This window comes from Rutilus rutilus (genome assembly GCF_951802725.1).
Source record: "Rutilus rutilus genome assembly, chromosome: 19".
NCBI lineage: Eukaryota > Metazoa > Chordata > Actinopteri > Cypriniformes > Leuciscidae > Rutilus > Rutilus rutilus.
In genome coordinates, this window is record NC_140232.1 from 25,693,901 (window position 1) to 25,718,063 (window position 24,163).

The 24,163-nt window shown below is 37.0% G+C and overlaps 1 protein-coding gene across 4 annotated transcripts in view; it reads left to right on the forward strand.

Moving 5' to 3' along the window:
- Window positions 1–1,395: 1,395 nt before the first annotated feature.
- rnf220b (ring finger protein 220b) overlaps window positions 1,396–24,163 on the forward strand; it is a 37,060-nt gene continuing 14,292 nt past the window's right edge. For all 4 annotated transcript variants that reach the window (XM_084389198.1, XM_084389199.1, XM_084389200.1 and 1 more), the window contains exons 1-2: window positions 1,396–1,599; window positions 3,026–3,763. In XM_084389198.1, coding sequence (XP_084245324.1) covers window positions 3,142–3,763 — 622 coding nt within the window. In that variant the 5' untranslated portion in view covers window positions 1,396–1,599; window positions 3,026–3,141. The remainder of the gene's footprint in view (window positions 1,600–3,025; window positions 3,764–24,163) is intronic.

Consider the following 24,163-nt stretch of genomic DNA (forward strand, 5'->3'; position numbering starts at 1 on the left):
GAACATTTCATATGTAACTCCTCCAAAATTTAATATTGATATAAAGCTTTTTGTCAATGTATGATATTATATGATGCGTCTTTACCCACACTGCTCTCTCGCTTGTCCCAAAAACTTAAAAACAGCAATTAAACTCCAATTAGGTTCATGGCTTTACAGAATTAACTGAACTAATTTGATTCACCACTGAATAAATGAATTTCAAAAAGAAAGAGTTTGACTCAATATTCAAAAACGTGCCTTCTAGCATACTGATTTATTCGTTTATTTTCATTTTAGGACTCGGATTATGAAGCAAGAGACTTAAAAGACTTTGTTAATGATCTTGGAAGTCATAATTAGCGAGTCTGGAACCTCTATTAAACTGTGATTTAATTTACTCAAGCTAATACCTTAGTTGTTTATGAGAGAGTAACTTTATTTTATCTTCCCTCTCTATACAAACAGTTTCTCAATGGCCAATATCTTCAATAAATGTGTTTTTATTTTAAAAAGTCAAACTTTTTTTTTTTTACATGTTTACATTAACCAAATTATATATATTGTTAAATGCTGTATAATAAAGTATTATAATATTTATATTTATAATGCATATGTAAATGAGAATGTTATCCAAAACAGAAGTGATACAGGACAGTTTTAGATTTGTTCTTTCAACAATTGAACTTTTGATACAAGGAACATTTTTTTTTATATATATAATAATAATTTGGCTTGCTGTTTGTGTGTCTTATTTGCACTGGTTTGCATGCATAATTCTTGTGGACATCAGGTCAGATCAGATTCTGACCAGTCTGGGTGGCTTTGGGTCATTTGTTCTGAGGCCAAAGAGCACACAAGAGTGTTAGCATCTCTTAAAATAATATAATTGCAGTCTTACAGTCAACAGGCCACGTTTTGTCACAGCTTTATATTTGTGCCACAGTTACGCTTGGCTTACACTGTTTGCTTTGTGTGAAGGATGCCAGATTAAGTGAATTGAATGACCCTAACACTAAAAGTGCTATATGATGTTTAACCAGCAGATGGACACCAGTGGTAGCGTATCGAGTCCGTACTAATACAGATAGAAAAAATGTAGCCTATGTTTGAGGCATTGCATTTTTTGGTGTTCAAATTTATGTCTCAGATGAACTGACATCATCCACCGTAGAGGCGCAGAATGGAGATCTACATTTGACAAAATATCCAAGTCGGACAGGGAGGTGGAAGATGATAAATTTAAAGTTAACAGAGCGGGACGGGCTGAGTGGAGAGAGAGAGAGAGAGAGAGAGGGGTGAGAGAGAGAGAGCGAGCGAGCGCGTGGCGGTACAGTGAGGGGCTCACGCGCATTAACAGAAGTGCGCGCGGATCGGATGTTGACACATCACGCGCATCTGCATAATCTATATCACAGCGGTCGCACGCGTAACACAGCTCAACTCTTTAAACATCCACTATTGTTCTCAAAATCAAAAAAGAAAAGAAAAGAAAAAAACTTATAACGGTCTTTTCGCGCTTTTTTCTTTCAGTCATCTGCAAACTCTCCTGACTGACATCATCTGAACTCGAGCTTGGATAAAACAACAGTTGATGATTAAGAGATGCTTGACTACATTGTGAGTATTATAATGAGTCTTTCTTTGTTATATTTTACTAATGTGATATGTGGGGGACATTATGTTTTAGCAAGTGTTCTTGTTGTGTTATTCTAGATTTTTAGTTTTATAAGGATCAATTACAGTTTGTTGTTGTTGTATGCTAAGCATTAACTTTATTATTAACCAGAGTGCACTGAAACTTTAATTGTAAGATGCATCAAATTTATTTAGCGGTTTTCAAGGAAAGTTTTACTTTTGAGTAGGCTACGTTTTTTTGCGAGAGATATCTCATTCCGCTGCATAAATTACATCTTTCATTGAACTGAACAACACCTGTGACCCGAACAAGTTATAAAGCCTTAAAATAGAAAATTGCACTTAAACTTTGTACATAAATGTAACATCTGGCAGAAACCGAAAGGAAATAGGCTTTTTTTCTTCTTCTTCTTTAGATCGAATTGAGTTAAAAGCAGATTTGAGACTCAACATCAAGTTTTAAAGCAATATTTAAAAGCTTAGTTCACTGTCTTGAAGAAAATCACACACAACTTATGCGAACTGTTATAAAAATGAGTTTTTATTAGTTTTATTTCTATTATAAAAACAATCGTCCATCTGTTTAATTAATTCACATTTTAATTAACTTTATCTCAAAATTCATACGTTTTTTTTATTATTTTATATTTGTTTTATTATTATTAATATTATTATTACGGGGTGTTATTGTTGTCTTTGAATACGCAATTATTTCCAAATGACCGAGATCGTAAATAAGTAGCTCGGTCTTTAAAAGAATGTAGGCCTATTCGGTTTTTAAAGGACTGTTAAATTACTAATAAGTTCTAAAGTTTTTATTTTATTCCTTTAAAATTAGCAATCCGAAAAGTTCACTAATCATCATTAATCTATAAAGTGGAATTGACAAATAAATAATGAGTAAAATCGGAAGTTTACGAATAAAAACCTACGTGACATTTTTTCTTTGTGAACAGCAGACAATTTTTAATTGATAAGTGTGAATGGCAGTTCTAATACACTATACACTTTATATGTAGTGATTTTTCTGAAAATGTATTTTACCAAGATCATTTATTTTGCATTATTTAGCCCAATCTTTGTTTACCTTTCAACATTAAGGCAATAGCAAATGATAGACTACTTATTTTAATAACATCTCTTTGTTTAAGTTCACACAATAATATGCCTCCGACCTGTGCCCTATAGGCATTTCTTTCAGGACTCATTCTTAGTCTAATTATTCTAGCAACTTTAGTGTTACTGTCTCAGTCACGTCTTTAAAAAGAAAGAAAGAAAAATGCTCTGAAATATAGACTTTAAGGAAGTTTTACATTTCTGCCTTTTGCCTGTTTCTTAAATAACTGTTTTTCTTTCGACCACTTGAAGTTGTTTTCAGGATCATAATACTGACTTTTTTTCCCAACAGCTTTCTGTCAGAGAATGACTGGTCTGTAAGGCTTAAGTCTATAAGCATTGTGTCCAGTGCCCTTCAGGCCTCTTCATCACATTACACTGAGTTTGGGTAGACACTCCACTGCTCAAATGGACCTCCATCGGACTGCCTTTAAGATAGAGAACTCCTCCTACATGCCCAATCCTCTGACCTCCCCTGCCCTCATGGTCCTGGCATCAACAGCCGAGGCTGGACGAGATGCCTCTGTACCCTGCCAGCCCCATCGGCCATTTGGAGTGCCAGTCACTTTGGAAAAGGACATGCACCTCCCGTTTTCCAGCGGCTCATACACCTTCGCCTCCATGTACCACCGGCAAGGAGGCTTTCCCACTCGAGACTTTCCCACCCCTCTGCTTCACCTTCACCCACAGTTTGCCCCACCCAATCTTGACTGCTCCCCACTGGGTATGCTCAACCATGGAGCGGTGGGGGCCTTCCGACCGTTCTCCTCCCCACCTGAGGAGCGTGATGCAGGGGTATACCAGTCTGCCTTCCTTCCTGCCAAGCGCATGAAGGGCTGTATGGATCCAGAGGCATCACCCCACCTCCGCTACACAGATGTAGAGGGAAAAGATTTTGACTTTTGTGCTCGTGTCCCTACTGGTTCTCCAAATGCCCTGAAGGTATCTGAGGATGCTGGGAAGAAGCTCTTTGGCTTGTCTGGGCTGATGGCGGAGGGTTCGTCTGGCCCAGAGGAGCACAAAGAACCAAGTAAGTATCACACACAATATATATATATACATATGCAAAAAATATATACATATGCCCCCCCCCCCCCTCCCCCGCCCCCAAAAAAGGAAAAAACGTTATTATTATTATTATTAATGTTGCAAAAAAATTAAATGATTAAAAAAACATGTATTTTAATATATAATTAATAATATATAATAAGTAGTATATATTATGTAATAACTATATATCATTATACATATTATATTATAATAAATGCAATTATTTATAATTATTTAAATATATTATATAAAATAAAACATTATTTAATCTTTTTGCTTTTATTCTTATAGAGATCTTATGTGAGAACGGAAGGGGAGAATGGGATTGGGACAAAGCCAAGAGCCCTTATATGTCCTGAGCATATGTCCCACTGTTCCACATCTTTGGCATGTACTTTTTAAAATAATAATAATAATAATTATTGGTGCTATAGGAATGTGTAAACAACATACAGGTTAATACAGATCAGCCTGAGAGGACACAAAGATCTGCAAATATTTCATGCAAGCAAGACTTTCATAAAACTAAGTTTTGTTTCTATGTGTTAAGTGTGACTTACAGCTCCTGATTTTGTTATATAAGTCCCATGCAGTCCACAGACAAATGCCAAAAGTAGGTCTAGTCTAACCTAGTAGGCTATAACCGTTAGGCTATGCATGGAATAAGTACCGAATCACGAACAAATGATCTTGAGATGACAAAGGCGAAGGATTCGCAAATCTCTCAGCTCTAGACAACTTGTCAATGATAACGAGCAGGAGATGCTGCTCGGCAAGCGCGTCTCTGAGTGCGACACCTCCGGCTCAATATCGCCCCCACGCCATCCATCCTGATTTGTTGACAAATGAGTGGGAGAGAGTGTCAATCTGGGCTGTAAGGAGAACGTGGCTGCTCATTACCTTGCTCTGTAATTGGCCGCCGAGGCGAAGGACCCCACGTTCGTGTGGCGCGGCGGGACGGGGAAAAAAGACGCTCGAGCTTAAATTCGTAGGACATCAGAACTCCTCATGGGGGCGGAGGGGTAGAACCTGCAACATGAAAGACACGACAGAGGTGGCTGATGAGACACACTATCAGAAATGAATGTCAATAGGAAAAATAATGACTGACTTTGACAGGTAGAAGAGATATTGTTGGGAAAAAGAGCACCACATCAAGGCTCTTTTAGAAAAGTTTTTGCCTCATCTAGAAGTGGGTTACCCACATACGTTTGACAGAGGATAGGATGCATATCCATACACCTCAATACACTAAATTAGACTTACAGTCGCCTATTGGACACATTTTCCTTTCAGAAAAATTTAGAAATATTATATACATATAAAATTGTATAATATTTTATAATATTATAAAATAATAAAATAAATGTATATATATAATGATTAATTAAATTTTTTCATTAAGATTTTAAAAAGAATCTATATGTTTTAAAAAAAAAATTCTAACATAATTATTACGTTTGTGTTATTCTTGAGAACTAATTTAGGTTCATGAACTGTAAATCAGAGTTTAGATTCACGTGGCCTGATAACCTGTACACAACCTCACACACATGCTGTTGTGTCATCAGAAAGAGATTTGTCATTTGTATGATATCTGACCCTTGAGCCATGACTCCAAGCACTGTGTTATTTCAGTGCTTGTCTCTCAGAAATTTTCAAAAGGACAGAGTATCCTCACAGCTGTTTAAACAGTTAGATCTTTTATATTCTTTTCAAAGGACAGATGTCTTCACTGGGCCGAATCATGTTTATTTTCCTTCGGGAGGCATTTTAAATTTTTTTGGTCAAGAGCTGATGAGAAAGAAAGAGTAACAGTAAGTGTGGGTAAATGCCTTGTGCCCTGCTGCTTTCTGGGCTGAGGCAGTGTGTGCTTGGCATAAACTTTCTCAGACAGTGTACTTGTGAAATTTGCATTGTCAGACTCAGAATGTAAATGCAAGTAGCTTTTCACTGTTTAAATTTAGATGTGCCTGGGTTTCCACAATACTTTTCTATATTAATGCCATTATCTATCTATCTATCTATCTATCTATCTATCTATCTATCTATCTATCTATCTATCTATCTATCTATCTATCTATCTATCTATCTATCTATCTATCTATCTATCTATCTATCTATCTATCTTTACCTACCCATCCATCCATCCATCATCCATCCATCTGTTTGTCTGTCTCAAGAGAAAAATCTTCAGTGATGGTGGCAAACATCAGGTTTTCGGTATGGCAGTATGTTCCGGTTTAGTTTGGGATCATATATTGTGTCAATAACTCTCAAAGTCATCAGCAGACTTTTAGCTGAAACCCTTAGTATTATAAGCTTGACAAAGTGAGTTTCACGTTCTTGCTATCAATTACCTCCAAGTTGAACATGTGTTGAAGTTATGGGTTGATCTGGTCCAGTCAGACTGGGTGAATTTGCCCCTTCTCTTAGACGTGCAATCTGCGAATGTGTAGAACCGATAGAAACGCATCTGAGCTCTGCGGCAATTGTTCTAAAATAAACAAGATGGTCTTTAAGTTAAATTTCCCAATTTGAAATGCATGAGTGCCATTCCATAATACGTTGAACTTTGGAGGGTTTTCCCAGGAAACCATGGGAGACAGAGCTGTCAGTGTTGGGAATTTCATTTCTAATTGGTTGTTTGGACCATTCTGGCAGTTTAGTGATTTGGTGATTCACAGTCAGAATGACAGTTTTATCATTTAAGCTATTTGTCGTGTATTCTCTCTGTGCCAGAGACTGCTGTAAGCTGTCTGGTTTTCATTGATGTTGGAAATTACATGGATCACCTCATTCACAGAGAGAGACAGAGGCAAACAAAAGTCAGAAGATATAAAGCTTATCAGTGGGACAGTGGCAGTGCCACTGACCGGAATAATTTATAACCAGAAAAACGCCCTGTTTATTGCTGCTTATTAGTACAGATGAGCCGTAATAAGCAGCCAACTAATCTACGGCCAAGGTAAAGGTGTACATCACCTTACCCTGTTGTGGGTTGACTTTATTGCCTGGGGTGGTGAATTGAATTTGCCATTGTAAATATTAAGTCTTTTGTTTCTTATCACACAGCAGGTTCTATCTCTAATCCCCATGATCAAACCTGAATGGTAGGGGAGGGTAACATTATAAATCTGCCCAGACCCTAAAATGTTATCACTGCTTTGCCTTCTATTCCCCGAGAGTGCCAAGAGAAGTTGTCTCTATGGCAGTATTGCCCTTATGAAGCAAAGTGATTGGGCGGCCTAATTAAGGGTGCCTGTAAGGGACAAAAAGAGCATATGTATGAGCTACAGCTGGCAGATGCTATAAAAGGTGGCTCATTGTGAGAACTGCAGATGGACTGTATTCAACTGGCTGCCATAGAGATCATAAATCTGGAGATTTTGTCCAGCGGCCACAGTGTTGTATTGATCTGTTCCTCTCATCCTCTTTCTGTCCTTAAAGTTAGAGGTTTGCAGCATTTTGATATTTAGTTTGGTTCTGAAGAGGATATATAAAGATATATTTTGACCAATAGGTATTGCAAAAAAATCCTATATTATATTATAAATTACAATAAAATTATTACATGATGATGTATACAAATGTGGAATTTATTTTTGCAGGTGATATATCTTGTAAAAAAAAAAAAAAAAAGTAGCCATTTACTTTCACTTATTCTGTTTGATGTTAAATGAGGCTAATTTGATATTTCACCTCCCGCTGCTAAAGTAGTTTACTCTCCTAATATTCTCTTAAGTGGGAGAGCTTTCATCCTGGTCGGGGGGCTTGATGTTCTTCTCTTGTTTTCTTCCTAATTCATCTTCTCCGGATGGAAGGAATGTGAAAGAGAGGGGAGGTCTGTGTACCACCCATACTGTACATCACAGCAGTCTTCAAACAAACTCCAATCAGCCCAGCTCAGTTATTTCCCAGTCGCTGTTTAGTTATTGTGTTATTTTTCTGGTGATGAAAGGTTCATTTGATAATTAAAATATTTAACTCAATAACTCTTACATTCAGTTCAGTTTCAGGGTTTATGAATGCCTAATATGTTTCAATTGCTATGTTTCGGATGTTCAGACAGTAACCAGATGTGCAAACTTTTGTGCTTGTGCAGCAGTTCCGCTATTAAACGTGAATACATCAAGACTGTTGCTTAAGAATAGGAGACTAATAATGTTCTTCATTGGCAACTTAGACAAACACCTTACCGCAAACATCCTATCATTTAGAGATAACAGTCGTACCCTTTTAAGCATAACCTAGCATAAAAACATCTCTTTTTGTTTTGGCTGTTGACTGCAGATCAGATTCATTAACATGCCAAACAAGGGAGTTGTAGGCCTATTACTGGCAGGATCAGTATGCTTGTCGTCTAAGAGCTTCACAGACTCTTGGGGCTCTTGTTAAAGCAGCGCTACTCCACCCAGGGCTTTTATGTGTTATTGGGAACGTGAGACAAATAAAATAGGGGCTTTAGCCCCGGAGGCTCAGTCAGAGCTACGATAACAGCTTTCTGCCGCCATTATAAACAAATTTCTGCACCTTTCCACTTTTTTAAGTAATCCTATATGCAAATCCTATTACATTTTTATTTGGAATGCATTATATTTAATTAAATAACATGCTTATTAATTAATCAAGTTGCATAATTGCATACATCATTATTTGCTCAAAAAACCCCAAAGTAATTATAAGACATTACATTATTGCAGAAGATGAAGTCAATATATATATTCAATATATTGACATTACAAGTCAATATATTGTTTGTTTTATTTCCATCTGTTTTTGAATGCAAGGACATTATAATGTAATAAAGATGCTATAATGCATCTTCTGAAAGAGTACAGGTTCTCTGGATCTAAAAACAAGTTAAGAAGAAGCAGAAATAAGCGATAGAAGCACTGCTTACGCACATGTAAGCTAACATGATCATAAAACATTCATCTCATCAGCATATTAATCAAAACTGCCAAACGTTACTGAATGAAATGTTGAACCCACGAAGAGGTATAGGACTGTGCAAGATTTGGGGGTGATAATGGACTCAATGTTTTGATCATCATTCTGAATCCAATCTGGATGTAGTCTTTAAGAAAAAAATATTTTCTCACCTTTTTTTTTATTACCCAAATTTAAGTGTTGATAAAGAAGAAAGCATGAAGCTAGATTTTTTTTTTTAAAGCATAGGCTCTCTTATTTCTTTTGATATAATGTGTGTTCAGGCATTACAACTAAATATTCTGCGGGCCATGATTAATAAAAAATGCTGCTGCTGGCTGGCAACTTCGCTATCGGGGAAAGAGTTAACAGCCTGTGTTTTTGCTATAATCCAGTGGTGTGGCAAGAGAAAATCTTAATTAAATGCTGTTTAAGAGCAGTTTGGACTTATTTAGGCAATAGACAGCTCTGAAGTACATTGACACTGCACCTGAGTGACCAGCATTGTGTGTGCCAAAGCGGCCCTCTCTGATCTCACATCAAAGACCGACAGGAGGAAGACTGGAAGCATATGGGGCAGGCCAAGGTGGGGAGGGAGCGAGGGAAGCAAAGATTGTCGATTGCTGGCTCAGGACAAAACAGCACATCTCGAGTCCCATGAGCCCACAAATCAGTCAAGCAAATGCAGAGGGCAGAAAGGGCAGAATGTGGGTTTAAATAGTCATTACAGAGGGCCGACAGAGTCAAAGAAAACAGGCAGACGATGGCTTGACATCTACCTCTCGGGCAACCGTCTCTCTGTATATCTCTTAAATGTGTACGCCATTCAGTTTAAGAGCATGTGCAGAGCCTTGCATTAAGGCAGCAATTGAAACATGACTGTTTAAAAATGACTTGATTGATATTGAACTTTAGATATGTTCATGACTGACATGTTTCTGTGTACAGAGGTCTTTAGAGAGTACCGATTTGGGCACAGTGTTGTTTCTGTGAATGACCCTTGAAACTCAGTCCACCTGTAGGGCCTCTAACATCTGGAGCTGTCATTAGTGACTGATGCTTGGCTGATGTTTGTAATAATATCCAAATGGCTATTCAGTCTTTTTTACACAAGTCACACTAAACACACAGCTGGCTCACCGCAAAGCACTCTTGAGCTATGCTTTTAGAGGTTAGGCGATATTGCGAAAAGATGACACATGGCACTTTCCTTGTGTGCGTAATGAGTGAATTGGTTTCACATAAAACAATGCTGCTTTAATATATAGCATGCAGGGTTTGTAAGAGTTTCTAATATAATAGAAGAATGCAGTGTTCATATAGCTCATATTTTTCCAGTTACTTTGATTGGACCCCCAAAAAGTAGAAATGCATGATTTATTGTTACCATATTGGTTATTTGCTGATATTTTTTCCAAAGTCTGCCAATATTGGATACTTAATTGTGCATGCTCATTTCCCCATTTTTATATTTACATTATCTTTTCCATAATCATATTGAAAAACACTAGTACATTAATGTAACACTTAATTTACAATACAGTTTCATTTGTTAACATTAATTAAACTGAACTAACAATGAACAATACTTCTACAGCATTTATTAATCTTGATGTTAATTTCAACGTTAATTAATATATTTTGAAAAAAAAAAAATCAGGTAATGCACTATTTTTATTATCAATAACAGTGCATGCCTTTCAGAATCCATCTCAGCATTCTGAAACATTGGCTCTGATTTCAAAGTTTTCATAACATCAAATATTTGATTCACTGGTTTACAAAGTCTTATTTCATCACTGACCCCTGTGCACCCTGGTATATGTGTGTATTTGCATGGGAGCGTGAAAGAGCCTGGGGAAACGTAGTTTAAAATCCATTGGGGATTGTGTCATAACCATAAATCACTCCTTTGCTAATTGGTAAGAAAACAACAGTCAAGCAGTATATAATGTTTTATGTGCCTCTTATGTTTTTTACTGCGGTACTAACGAGGGGCTATGTCACAGAGTGGACAGGGAATTAACCTGAAAGATGGCTGCTGTCCATAAGCCTCAGTGTTCTTCAGCTTCTGTTGCTTAAGATGCCCCTAATTTGCATGTGGCAATTAGTATGCTAATTGGCCTAATTAGCCCATGGGACCACACAAGCACTGTGGCATTAAAAGCTTCAGTATCATTATGACTCAACAATTCCCACGAGTTAGCGCAATCAAAAGGCCATCACACCCTCCAGAGCATATCTGTGTTTTTTTTGTTTTTTTCTTCCTTAAACGTGTTTTGTGTTGATTACACTTAATCTGAAATGTATTTGAAAGTCTGAAGTTATGTTATTCTTTGTACCGTAGGCATTCGGGCAGACATTCAGGAGAATTTAGCCTCATTTGCAGATGTTAAGAGGGCATCGATAGCTGCGTCCTGAGCAAATGAGATGAGAGATTGAACTTTTAGCTCAAAGTGCCCTTACTGCTGATCTGTTTCATGACCTGATTGAATAAGAACAGAGACCTGTGGATCTATATCAGCTCAGCTGGCAGTGGCCTTTGTTCCTCTGTGCTAGCAGACACGGAGTATTGGCTCGTGGGATTGCTGGGGTATTGATGGGGGAAGGATGAGATGAGCACACACACGTACACACCCAGAGAATGACTTTGGCAGGCTGGGCAGATGAGGAGCATCGGCTATTGTATTTACTCAGGGCTGTGTGAAGGCTCTGTATGTTTGGTTATCCTTGGCTAGGTGAACAAGGCAGAGACGCTGTCTGGCCATGACCTGAAGTAATGTCACCCGTTGACTACTATTTAGAAAGATAGACAGGAGGGACAATGTATAAAATGGGACATAGGAGAATACATTTCTTTAGATTAAAAGTACATTATAATGCCACTTAAAAAAAAAAAAAAAAAAAAAAAAAACCGTAGTGTATACAACGTAGTAGGACATGAATTCCTAAAAAAAAATCCTAAAAAGAGAAAAAAAAAATGTTCAGCAAAATGCCAGTTATATAATCAAACTAAATACTATAAGCTATACTATTCTATATATTTTAAATGAGGTTTTCACATTATATGAGGTTGTTTACAATAAACATTAAACATCAATATTAAATATACAAAATATGTAACATAAAAAATGTAATTCATTGTTTATTTTGCAAATTTTTATTGTCTATAAATATTTATATATTATATTTGTTTCAACATTTGTCTATTACTTGACCCGGATGAATGTAGTGAACGCAATAATAATTGTAAGATCTGAGAAAATGGAATATTTCTTTTTCCCCATATCTCCCCACAATGCTGTAGAAAAATGTAAAATAATGTAATTTCCTGGATGTAAAAGTTTTAAGGAAGCAAAATATGGAACAACAGCTAAAAATTATCCTTCTGCTATTTATGAGTTTTAAAAAAAATTGTCAAAAATTGCATTGATGTTTTATGATTTTAATTGGTAAAACAATTCAATAATTTTGTTAAATAATAGTTTATAAAAACTAATCTAATAAAATCTTATATATTACATAACAATATAAGTATAATCTAGATATGATATCTTTATATTTTTTTATTTTAAATAAAGTTATCAGAGACAAACATGTACCGTAATCGTGAAAAATGCCTTTTTTGGTTTTCTCACCTTTGCTACATCAGTGACTTGTCAGTCTCTTGCGTCTCAGACTTTAGGTTTTACTGCCTCCAAGACGACACAGTGTGGCAGAAATCCCTGATTCTCTTGCACTGCTACCCTCCACTCGTTAGCTGTCTAATTAGCCTTTAGCTACTTAATGAGCTGAACAATGCAGCATTAGTGGAGCAACAAGCTCAGGGCATGTTAGTGGGATGGGGTTAAGGATGTTGTGTTGAATTGGTTGCCTGGTGGCCGTTTTCCCATTGGTTTCTTGAATTATGCCTTGTTCTGTGGCCTTTCTCGGAGTGAAATTTTATAGGGTGATGGTTTGTTGCTTTTGTTTGGGTTAAAATGGGCAGAGAAAGATTTGAACGGGCTCCTTAGACAAGCCACAGACACACAAATGCTCAATCAGTATTCTGTATCAGTAAGGTCAAATTCTTGCTATGAAAAGTTTAATAACATTTTTTCACATTTCCTGATTTTTAACTTTTTTTCAGAATAAAGTGTATTACACTGCAGCTTATTTTTGCCATGTAAAGCAACCAACCACATTTCTTTTCGGTTTTCAATAGGTTTAGTTCTGCTCATGAGTCATGATGCAATTTGATGCAACTAACCCAGAAGTTGCATATTGATTCTGATTCTGATTGGAGCACGGTGAAGAAAAGACTGGAAGAGGAATATATGGTTGTGTTACATGTTGCTACAACCGCAACAATGCATGTAATATATATAATTGCATTTGTCAGTCAGTGTGCTTCTAAAAATCTGCCAAAGCCATGCTGACATATAATGTCTTACATAAACTGTCTGTTTGAGTAAAGAACCGAATTCCCAAGCATACATGGTCGAATGCCGTCCAAAACACAGATGCTATTTCAGCCCATAATGGGCTTCTAGACGTTCAAGATGAAGTCATGTTTTTCTGTGCTGCAGGAGCTCGTCTGTGTTAAACTCTCTTCAGACTGGGTGGCCCAGTCCTCCCACAGCTTCCACAGCAGGTGGAAACCAAGAATTGCTATTAAACGAAGGTCAGAGGACTGTCATTAATAACAAAGTGTTTGTGTTTTTTCCTTCGTCGTGAAAAAAGGCACATAGTACAGATTTAGCTAGTGTCAGGTTCTGGGAATTTCAGCAGTTGAAATTGTGTTAAACAATAAAGACTGCTTTGCTTCTTTCACATGTTTTCATGCAGCTATGACCATCTTTTTTTGTGCGTTTTTCCCCTTTGAAGGTCACTGCAGGAAGGGGGCGCAATTCAAAAAGTCGTTTCTTCTTCAAATTTTGGCGAACTGAGCATACAACGATCCCTTTTATGAAGTACTATTTGCATCTATGATTATATAATTTTGGGTAACACATCCTCGCAATTCCTTTTAAAATCTTAGGTAATTTATGTATCTTACCTGTGATTTTTCACACCTAAGGACTATATCAGTGCCCTGTATTACATCTTTCAGTGTCTTTAAACCAAAATGAAACGGGCCAAATTTTCTTTCTTTCACCTAATTATTTCGGAATCATTTTGTCAGCTATTTCCTCTGTGGTGGGCAACCTTACGACCATCTTGTCCAATGAGTTTTTCTCTCTCTGTGTTTGGCACTGGTAGAGACTCCAGTGAGGCAGTTGTGTGCTTAGGCTGACTGTGTCTCGCTGGCTGGCTCTGAACAAGCATAGGCCTGTTCTACCCCGGTGGCCAATAAAATGAGAAAATCAACCACTGTGCCACCATCCACTAGCCAGCCAGATAAATACACTTGTCTCTGTGTGAATGTGTGTCAGAATGGCTGTGTTGATCCAAAGATTTCATCCAACTGTTCAAAGAATGATACAGGAAATCATTAAATGGATAGGTCCCCCAAAATAAAATAAAAAAATGTCATAATTTACTCACCACCCGATAACAAGTATTCACAGCAGAAAGTTGTCAAGCTGCTCCTTTCCATACAATGAAAGTGAATAGAGATTTTTAGTGAATAGCTTTAATTTCAAGCTATCACATGACTTGGGATATATGTAACAGACGTAGGCCAGTAAGAGCTGTGTGTGTAAAACCTCACTCTCCTTGACTAGCGACTAACGATCTTTAGCGTTTTTGTTAGCGCACACGATGGAAACCTCGGTTCGAATCCCGCTCGGAGCGGGTTGAGTAGGACCGGTTACATTTGGTGCCGTGACCCGGATGGGAGTGAGGGTTAGGGGGGTGAGTGTAACAGACGTAGTCTAGTAAGAGCTGTTCGTGTAAACCACACTCCCCTGGCCTCAAGAGGCGTGCTAGCAACTGACGCTATTGGCTGCAGTCTTTAGCGTCCTTGTTAGCGCACCCACCTCCCACGCCGGAGACCCTGGTTCGAATCCTACTCGGAGCGGGTCAATTAGAACTGGTTACATATAGCACTTATATTTTTGTTTATTATATTTTTTGGAGCTTGACAGCCCTTGGTCACCATCCACTGTCATTGCATAGAAAAAAATCAGCGTGAACATTAATCAAAACATCTCCATTTGTTTTCCACAGAAAAAAGTAAGTCATATGGGACATGAGGGTTAGTAAATGATGATTTAAATTTTTAAGTCCCTTTGATCAATTCCTAAGTCCACTAATGGTGTTCCACCGTGCAGATAACTTGCAGGTGCGCTTAATCAGGGTGATCAATTTTGCTCTTTCATCCTTGGGTTATTACTAATTTTCAGACATGGGGACTTGTGACTTGGTGACTTGGACTCGAGTCGACTCGAGTCGCTATTTTTATGACTTGTGACTTGACTTGACAAAAAATAAAATACTTGAGACTTGACTCGGACTTGGAAGTTCACAGACTCGGGACTTGACTTGACTTGAGACACGATGACTTGAATGACTTGAGTGTTAATCACATAATTTTTTCAGTTTGAATATAAAATATATAAATTATTTTAAAATAAATAAAGTTGATTACCCAGCTGGAGCGCAGGCTGAGAATAGCGTTGTCATGACTGGATCACTACACTATCATCAGTCGCGCCCTCTCGTACCTTGCACACCACGCCCACTTAGATCAGATATCACATCAACATGTCAGCCGGAGGGGTACCGAACCGAGGGTCATCGCTTTCGGCCTCGAGAATTATTCACAAGATGGCAAAAGACGAACAGCGCTTTGCAAGACATGCACCATTAACATCGCGGCCAACTCTCACGCATTCACCGTGAGACACACGCGACACTGACTTTTCACACGCTCTCATTCATTTTCTCACGCACAGAAAAATCGTGACACAAGAGCAGGTTACGATATAAAAAAATCTCAGCTCTCAGATTCTGTCATTTTTATTACGAAATTCAAACAATAAATACCGTTTTGGCGCTTGTAAATGTGACGCAGATCCCTAGCGCGGCACGTGAACCGATCATCTCTAGCTAGTAAATAAACACGAATGAACAATGTTGAAAGATACAGTACAGCTGAACTTACCGAAATGTATATTCCTCATACATAATATCGACCAATCAATCAAACAAATGGGTCAATAAAACAGCTGGAGAACAATTATGTCACATAACATTTACCTCAGGAAAGCCATTTGATGACCATATAGGCTATAGCACGTTAGTTGGCTAGAAAAAGTATTTTGCTAAATATGTGTACTATATTACATATTTATTATATTTTTACTTATCATTAAATAAAGTTGTTATTATAATAAAAAACACATTATATCTCTCTGTATGATTACAGCATTAGGTGAGTTGTTTTTTTCTTGAAAAAAATTTGTGCCTATCTTGTGTAGCCTACCTAATATTTATCCAAATGAGTCAATATTAAGTCAGATCACAATAATTGAATTGAATTGAAATAATAAAAAAGCGTAGCTTACCAGAAATTGTACCATGTAAACATTGTAACATGTTGTCACTAAACCGAATACAATTCAGTTTAGTTACTAAAATGTTTTGACAATCACAATACACTTATTGTAAACACAGTTTATGTACAACATTAAACTTTGTTACATTTTAAACACTGTTGGCCGAAGTGAAAAATAAATAATTTGATGAAGTTACAATTTTGCTTGATTCCATGATGTATTTTACTGAACATGAGTATTTACAATGCAAATCCAAATTATTGTAATTTATTGACAGTAACTGATATCTTGTCTTTTCACTTTATTAAGATCAGATTCTGCAGGTAAAATTACAATAATAAGGTGACTTGACTTGGACTTGACTTGACCTACTACAGGACTTGACTTGACTTGACTTGACATAGCCTGTGACTTGACTTGACTTGACTTGCCCAAGAAAAAAATACTTGGGACTTACTTGAGACTTGAAGGTTAAGACTTGAGACTTACTTGAGACTTGCATATGTATGACTTGGTCCCATCTCTGCTAATTTTCAGAGTGCTTCCGGCTTTTGTGAAAGCCCTGTTACCCTCTTTGAGGATCCTCTGATCACATCCTCCAAAAGCTGTCACAAAATCTGTATTATTCCAAAACAAGATCATCTTCAAAGCATCACAGGCTTTCTTTACCTTGTAAGGGTAGCTGTATTTGACACAGCGAATGTAAGGCTATCTGATCTTATCAGCATGTATGTGGGAGTATGTTGCGTTAGATTCAAATGGATTATTATGGTCTATCTGCCTCATTAGTTTGAGCTGCTCACACCTGCTCCATAAGAATGTATTGAATGCGGGTGAGAATTATATTGAGGTAGAATAATGACAATCATATGGTTATTCTGTATTTTTAATAACAAGAACATACCGTGTAGCTTAGCACCGTAAATGTGCGGGTGGTGGCCAAACCATAAACAGCAACATACAAAAATGTAAAAAAAATATAATAATAATAAGTTTGTGTATTGGTACATGGGTCTGTGTATAAGAATGTTTGTTTGCATATTTGTTTGTATGTGTGCATTTCTAATTGTTTGTGCATGTGTTTTACAGTGAGGCTTAGTGCAGCTCAGCCCCTCAAGCTCAAGGTTTATGAGGTGTTAGCTGTCACTTCATTGACTCCCGTCTGGCCCATTACGCTCTGTGCAGACAGAGCTGTCTCAGGTGGAGAGTTGGGGTTTAGCCCCACACACCCCCACGCTTGCACAAATGAATACACATAGACATAGTCAGAAGCATTCAGATTGAGTTACGCTTAGATTTTTAATGGGTTTTTTATGCAACTTACAATTTATATATATATATACACAGATGCACACATACACAGTTGTGTATGTAATCTATATAGTATATATATATACAGAGAGAGGTTTTTTTTGTGTGTTTATTGATCTAGGTTCATGTTAATTTATAAGTATATTATTGTTCATGTTTGATCATACATTAATGATAATTTATGCCACTTGACGTAAAAAAAAATCTATTAGTATATATAGAAGTCACTTTTACATACTAATACATAATTCTACATATACTACTAAGTTTTTGCATGTCAAGGGGAATAAATTAACATTAATGTATCATCAAACATGAATTGACATTAACCTACATCAATAAATGCTTGTAAGTTCATGATATCTAATGTCTATAATGTTAACAAATTGATAATTAGGTTGCACAATTATTGTAAATCGCTGTGGCAAAAAATAATCCATTTAAATTTGGTCAGTTCAATCAAAAGTTCTGTCGTCATCATCTCAACTTTTTTTCCCCTGTGAAACTATTTTTTTGTTGAAAATGTTATATTATATTATTATTATTATCAAAATTTCAAGTGATCTCATGGCTGTCAACTCCAGTCACAATTTTAATTGTTTTATATAATCATTATTTATATAAATATATAATTATTTATCAAATCATGATTTGAACTCAAGCAAATTATATACAAATAGTGCCCCCTCAACAAAAAACGTTTCGATCCTGTACATAGGCCTCGTTTACACTGCAGGTCTTGATGCCCAATTCTGATTTGTTGCCTATATCCGATTTTTTTGACCGTCCGTTTACGCGTTCTTTCAATTGTGACCCATATTCGATTCATGTGTTTACACTTGCCATAGGCTACTATCTGAAACATATTGCGCATGCTTAAAGGGTTCAATTCTCTTGCACAGATGGACGAACACGAAATATGCTTCATGCTCTGCTATGCGAAGTTGCCAAACACCACTTTTGAATAAGAAACAATGTCTATAAAACTCGTTAAAAGTCCACGAATCACAAGCGTATTGGTGAGAACACTCGTTAAAACAGCATACACACACCCGAACTTGACTGCACATCACATATTTTACATTATTGATACTGCTTTCATTCGTAATGCAACGGACCGATCTACGGGACATAAATTAAGCCTTAAAATAAAGGGGTTATTGGGCTGTTCACTGTCATACATTAAAGAGCCTGCACAGAGACAGGAAATAGAAATGAACACAAAAAAACTGCCTAGAGCCTGTACGTACACAACACTGACAGTGGAGTTGTGCTCAGGAGTAGAGCAGCTGTGGACGATTTTCTTTTTCTTTTTTGAGCAGCTGCGGACAAATTCGTTCTATGCACACACAATATGACATCACTCTCTGCGCGTATGTTTTAAAAATATAATTGAACATGTAAATAGTCCTAACACTTTTTAAATAGCCCACTTAAAGGTGCAATTTGTAATATTTCTGAGGATCTATTGACAGAAATGCAATATAAGATCCATAACTATGTTTTCAGTGGTGTATAAAGACCTTACTTAATGACCCGTTATGTTTTTATTACCTTAGAATGAGTCATTTATATCTACATAACCACGGGCACCCCCCCCTTCTATGAAGGTCGACATAGTGACGTCATGTTTCTACCGTAGCCGACAGCGAACAAACAGCGCTACAGAGCGCGTTTCGTCACTAACTTGAATGAGAAGCAGCAGAACAAAACGCAGCAGAATACTCAGGTTGTCCCTGACTCTGCAAACGTGGAGAAAAACATGCTGACGCCTCGGACATCGTAACGTTAGCTATTTCCCCTTACCTAGCTGCTTTGATGCTCTTATCCATAGCTCTTATCTTATACTAACTAGCATGGAAACAAGCTAAAAAATAACAATCGCAATAACATGTGGTTTTACTGAATAATTAAGTAAATATAATTTAATATAAAATATAATATAAAGAAACCTCATTGCTTGACTTGCTACTCTCTGCTGACTCAGACTCAGACGACGACATCTTCCGATACTACGTCGGCCACCGTAGCTACGTACTACGTAGGCCTGAAACCGATCTCGAAATATCCGAATGCATGCGTTTTTTTCCTGTTTACACTGCCATAGAACACATCCGATCTGTGTCACATATGAGCAAAAAATTGGGTCACATTTCACTGACAGTGTAAACGAGGCCATAGATACACATGCACTCGCACTAACCCTAACCCATACATATGCACTCAGTCATTCACATTTGTACACACACACACACACACACACACACACACACACACACACACACACACACACACACACACACACACACACACACACACACACACACACACACACACACACACACAGGTGTAGTTACTTCAGTTACTCTGTCTGTGTGGCCCTCAGACAGGACTGTCTGTCCTATCCTCTGGTTTGCAGGTGTGCATCTTCCTTTGGCCAGTTTCTCAGACTTGGTTTATTTGAAGTGTCTGCCTTCACAGCCCTTTACCTCCTGCTGATGAGTTCTTGAGGAGACCATAAAAGGGCAGCACACCCATCAAATAATGGGAGTTTATCTCAGAAGGGAGTGATAGTCTATGACCATCTCCCCACAGTTTGAGTCATGACACATGGATGGATGATGGTTAACGAGTGTCATTAGAATATCATGCTGACTGCATCATATTGTTGCGGTGTGTATTGTGTAATTGTTCCTCCATAGGCTTGACCCATACACAAGGCCATTCATTTTCCCCCTGTGTTATTTTCTTATTCTCTTTCTCTCGCTTTCTTTTACACACACACTCTCTCACATAATGGTCTCTTTGCTCATCACTACTATTGATCTGACTGTCTCTGTTATTTAAGATTCCCTGAATGCTCATTAATTAAGCCTGTTGAGGAGATCTAGAGAATAATTCCCACCCTCAATATCAATTACTATCCAAAAAACCTTTTGAACAGACACACTGTAGCCTTGTTGTCTGCTAATAAAAATCTGCAGCACATTTTCTTTATTAGCAGCTATACAGATATATAATGTGTTTAATTATAAGTAAAAAAAACACTTTATAATAAGTATACAGTAATAAAGTATTTACAAATACAGTAATAGACTATATACAAACAGTGAGTTCTTTATTCATTGTCACTGTAATAAACAAATTATTATTGTTTAATTAGCTCATATAAAAAGAGTTAGATAATGCTTTGCTAACAACTTATTAACCATAAATAGTTCTCACTTTAGATTAGGTCACGGAATATCGGAAAATGTCATTAAGTAAGTGCCTTAAGCCAACGTTTATTGGACATTAATTGCATTCATATTCAGTGTTCCTTAATTGTTTACAAATGTTTGTGTGTGCTTAATGTATTTGTAAACATTTTACATATTGTTAACAAAGCATTATCTAACTCTTTACATATAAGCTAGTTAAACAATACCACTTTGTTCATTACAGTTACAATGAATGAAGTATTAACTATACTGTATTAACTACAGTTTATAAACTATTAAAAACTAACAGTTTGCAAATGATTTACAAGTGCTTTGTTACTGTATACTTATAAAGTGTTACCCTTTCTTTAAATAAAACAATTTCCTTCACAAAAATCTATATATTTTGAGATTTTAATCTGTGTTGATTCTCTGTATTCAGCTCTCCTGAGTATCTTAAGGATCGCATGCTTAAATACTTGCTTTTCTTGACAAACCAGACACATTGTATTGATTTTCTGGAGATGAGCTGTAGGTTACAGAGATTTGTTAAAGGATTGCTGAAAAGGATATTGGATGTATGTTGGTCACACGAACAAGTCTGGTTGTGAGTTATTTTAAGATTACATAATACTGGGCATGATATGAGGACAGAAAATACAGTAAATGTGTTTTCAACCCCTTCCTTTATCTTAAAGTTAGCATGAAATGGAAATCTATTTTCTAAATGCATTTGATTGATCTTATTGTAATGTTTATTTTTATTTTATTTCTTTTGACCTAATAATTTGGAATCAAACTAGAAACTAGACTTCTCTCGTAACATATGCTGGACTTCTCCAATCGTTTAGTTTGCTTAAACCCCGCCCCTTTCTTACAACACTACATGCTTTCATTAAGCCGATCTGCCTCCATCCAATCAACAATCGATAGATAGAACCAAGTCCCCAGCCTATATATTTTTTCTTGTACAAAATATTGTTTCACTTGAATGTACGTCACAATATCCCAGCAAACTAAAATATGTTCTAAGAATGTTTTGCTAACGTTCCCATTAAGTTATGAAAATGTTATTTCTGAATGTTTGTTGAAAGTACAAATTTTAAAATGTTTTTTCTTGGTTATGCAAATGTTAATGGAACATTCCATTTTGCAAACATTATGGTATTGTTACTATTGAATGAAATAAAGTGGTAACTAAATTGTCCAACTAAAAATGTTCAGAAAGAAAAAAACGTTCCAGGAACGTTGTATAGATAAAGTTTCTGTGCTAACCTTTTGAGAACATTATTGAAGACAGATACCTTTGAGCAAGCGTTCTGTTAACGTTACTGGAAGAAGTGTTTGTCCATAATTTTCGAGTGAAACTTGCTAGTTCTGAGAACGTTCCCGGTATGGGATGGAAGAAAAGAAAATGCTTATCTCATGGTGGAAACATAAATTTCACGATTTAAACAAAAAAAATGCACGATAAATTTCATATTTCAGGGTTTAAATGTGTAAATTCAAAGAGATTTAATAAGAGATCCACTTGAGTCTGAGCTCAGGGAATCAGTTGTATTTGTTGTCACTCACCTGTCTTCCTGTAGAGCTGAACCTGGTCTTAAATGTTTCTCCAGGGCTGAACTCTTTGACACAGCACACAGTTAAAGGCAGCAATCAGCTCTCTGGAGTGATGAGTGCCACAGCTTTATCGGGCAGCTGTATATATGTCTATCCCTCATCTTTATGGGGACATTTATGATGGAGGGATTTCTGAGACACTGATCACTCTCCTCTGTATCTGGCTTTATAACCTACAGTTTCATGTTTTTTTGTGTGCTTTGTTGTTGTTTGTTTACTAAAATAATATGTATTGTTAGTATTATCCTGGAGAATACCAAATATTTCCAAGTTATGTGTACTATTAACTAGCTGCTTTCAGTATGTTTGTTGTTGCATAGTCATGTCAGTTTTACATGTACCATTATTTTAGTTTGAAAGGAATTGTTTCAGGGGGTTTTGATATATTCGAACATTCATTAAATATTCGTTAACGAGACACTGATTGGCCAGTAAAGTATGCGGGGAGGGAACAGAATAGAATGAGCTCATTGACTTGACAGTAAGGATGTTAATGGAAGTCATTTTCGCTTTAATCTAATAGGTTGCTCTATAATATCGAACATGCGAGTGTGCACATCTCTCACAACTGCGACCGAGCTCTGTAGGATTTATCGTGGTAATATTTCCACTATACCTTTCATTTCAGACATTGATCACCCTCAATAACAGCAAACTGGGACTTTTTTCCACATGTACCTGGTCCAGTGCCAGAGTGATTAAGCCGTTTCTAAGCCGATTAACGAAAGAGGGTCCGAATCAAGAAAATACCTTTGAAAATGAAGGAAATGACTTTCCACAGCAGATGTGTTGCTACATTGCCTATTATGTTGCCTATTAAATAGCCCTTTTCAATGGCCCATTATTTTCCTCAATAAAAACACTCAGTGGAGCTCGCATACTCCCCTGCACTTCTGAAAGCATATTGAAGGAACGATGAAATCCCCTGTATAAAGTGAAACATTTGATGTCTTAAACACGAACCAGACGGGTTCAGGCTACTTGACGGGGCTTCATGGCAGGTGTGGAGTGGGCCAATTCTGTTTTATAACTGCCACTCTCCTCAGAAAGTCTGCCAGGGAACAAGCCCCCTGCCTGTCGCCTGCCTCTCGCATGCCCTCGGATTACTGAAAGGTCGCGCCCATTATGGAGTTATTGAAAGGCAAAATCATGGCAGAAACCATTAAGGGACCTCCTTTTACGTGACTTCATATACTCTATTCTATTCTGTTAGAATATAAATTATATTCTATTCCGTTCATATTTAAAACATTCTACATGGATTGAACGGAAGAAACTGATGTGGTCTCAAACCTGGTTGGCTGTCTGAATTTTAAATGATGACATTTTGAAAAAGCCATTGCAACCAATACATTTCACGTCAATCAATTACAGAGAGAGCCACGTTCATCTGGCCTCCGGTAATATTACTGTTTACCCCTTCGCATGCAGCTCTGTGAAATGCAAGCCTCTAGTATTGTCTTTTTCGGGCTTCTGACATATTGTCGTAATGTGACAGAAAGCCTGGATGAAATGTGGCATTTTGGAAAGGTCAGTTCATGGCCGTCTCAGAATTCGTCTCCCATCATGATGATGACAGTTGTCATATGGATGTTGGCATGTGCAGTCATCCTGTAACTTGGGGGAAAAAAACGCTATATCCATATCTTACTGTGGTCAGTAAGGTATTTTTCTTTTAAGAAATGAATACTTTTATTTAGAAAGAATGCATTCAATTGATAAAGACATTTCAAATAAATGCTGTTCGTTTGAACTCACAATCCTGAGAAAAATGATCACCGTTTCCACAAAAATATTAAGCAGCATAACTGTTTTCAAATTTTGTTTTCAACA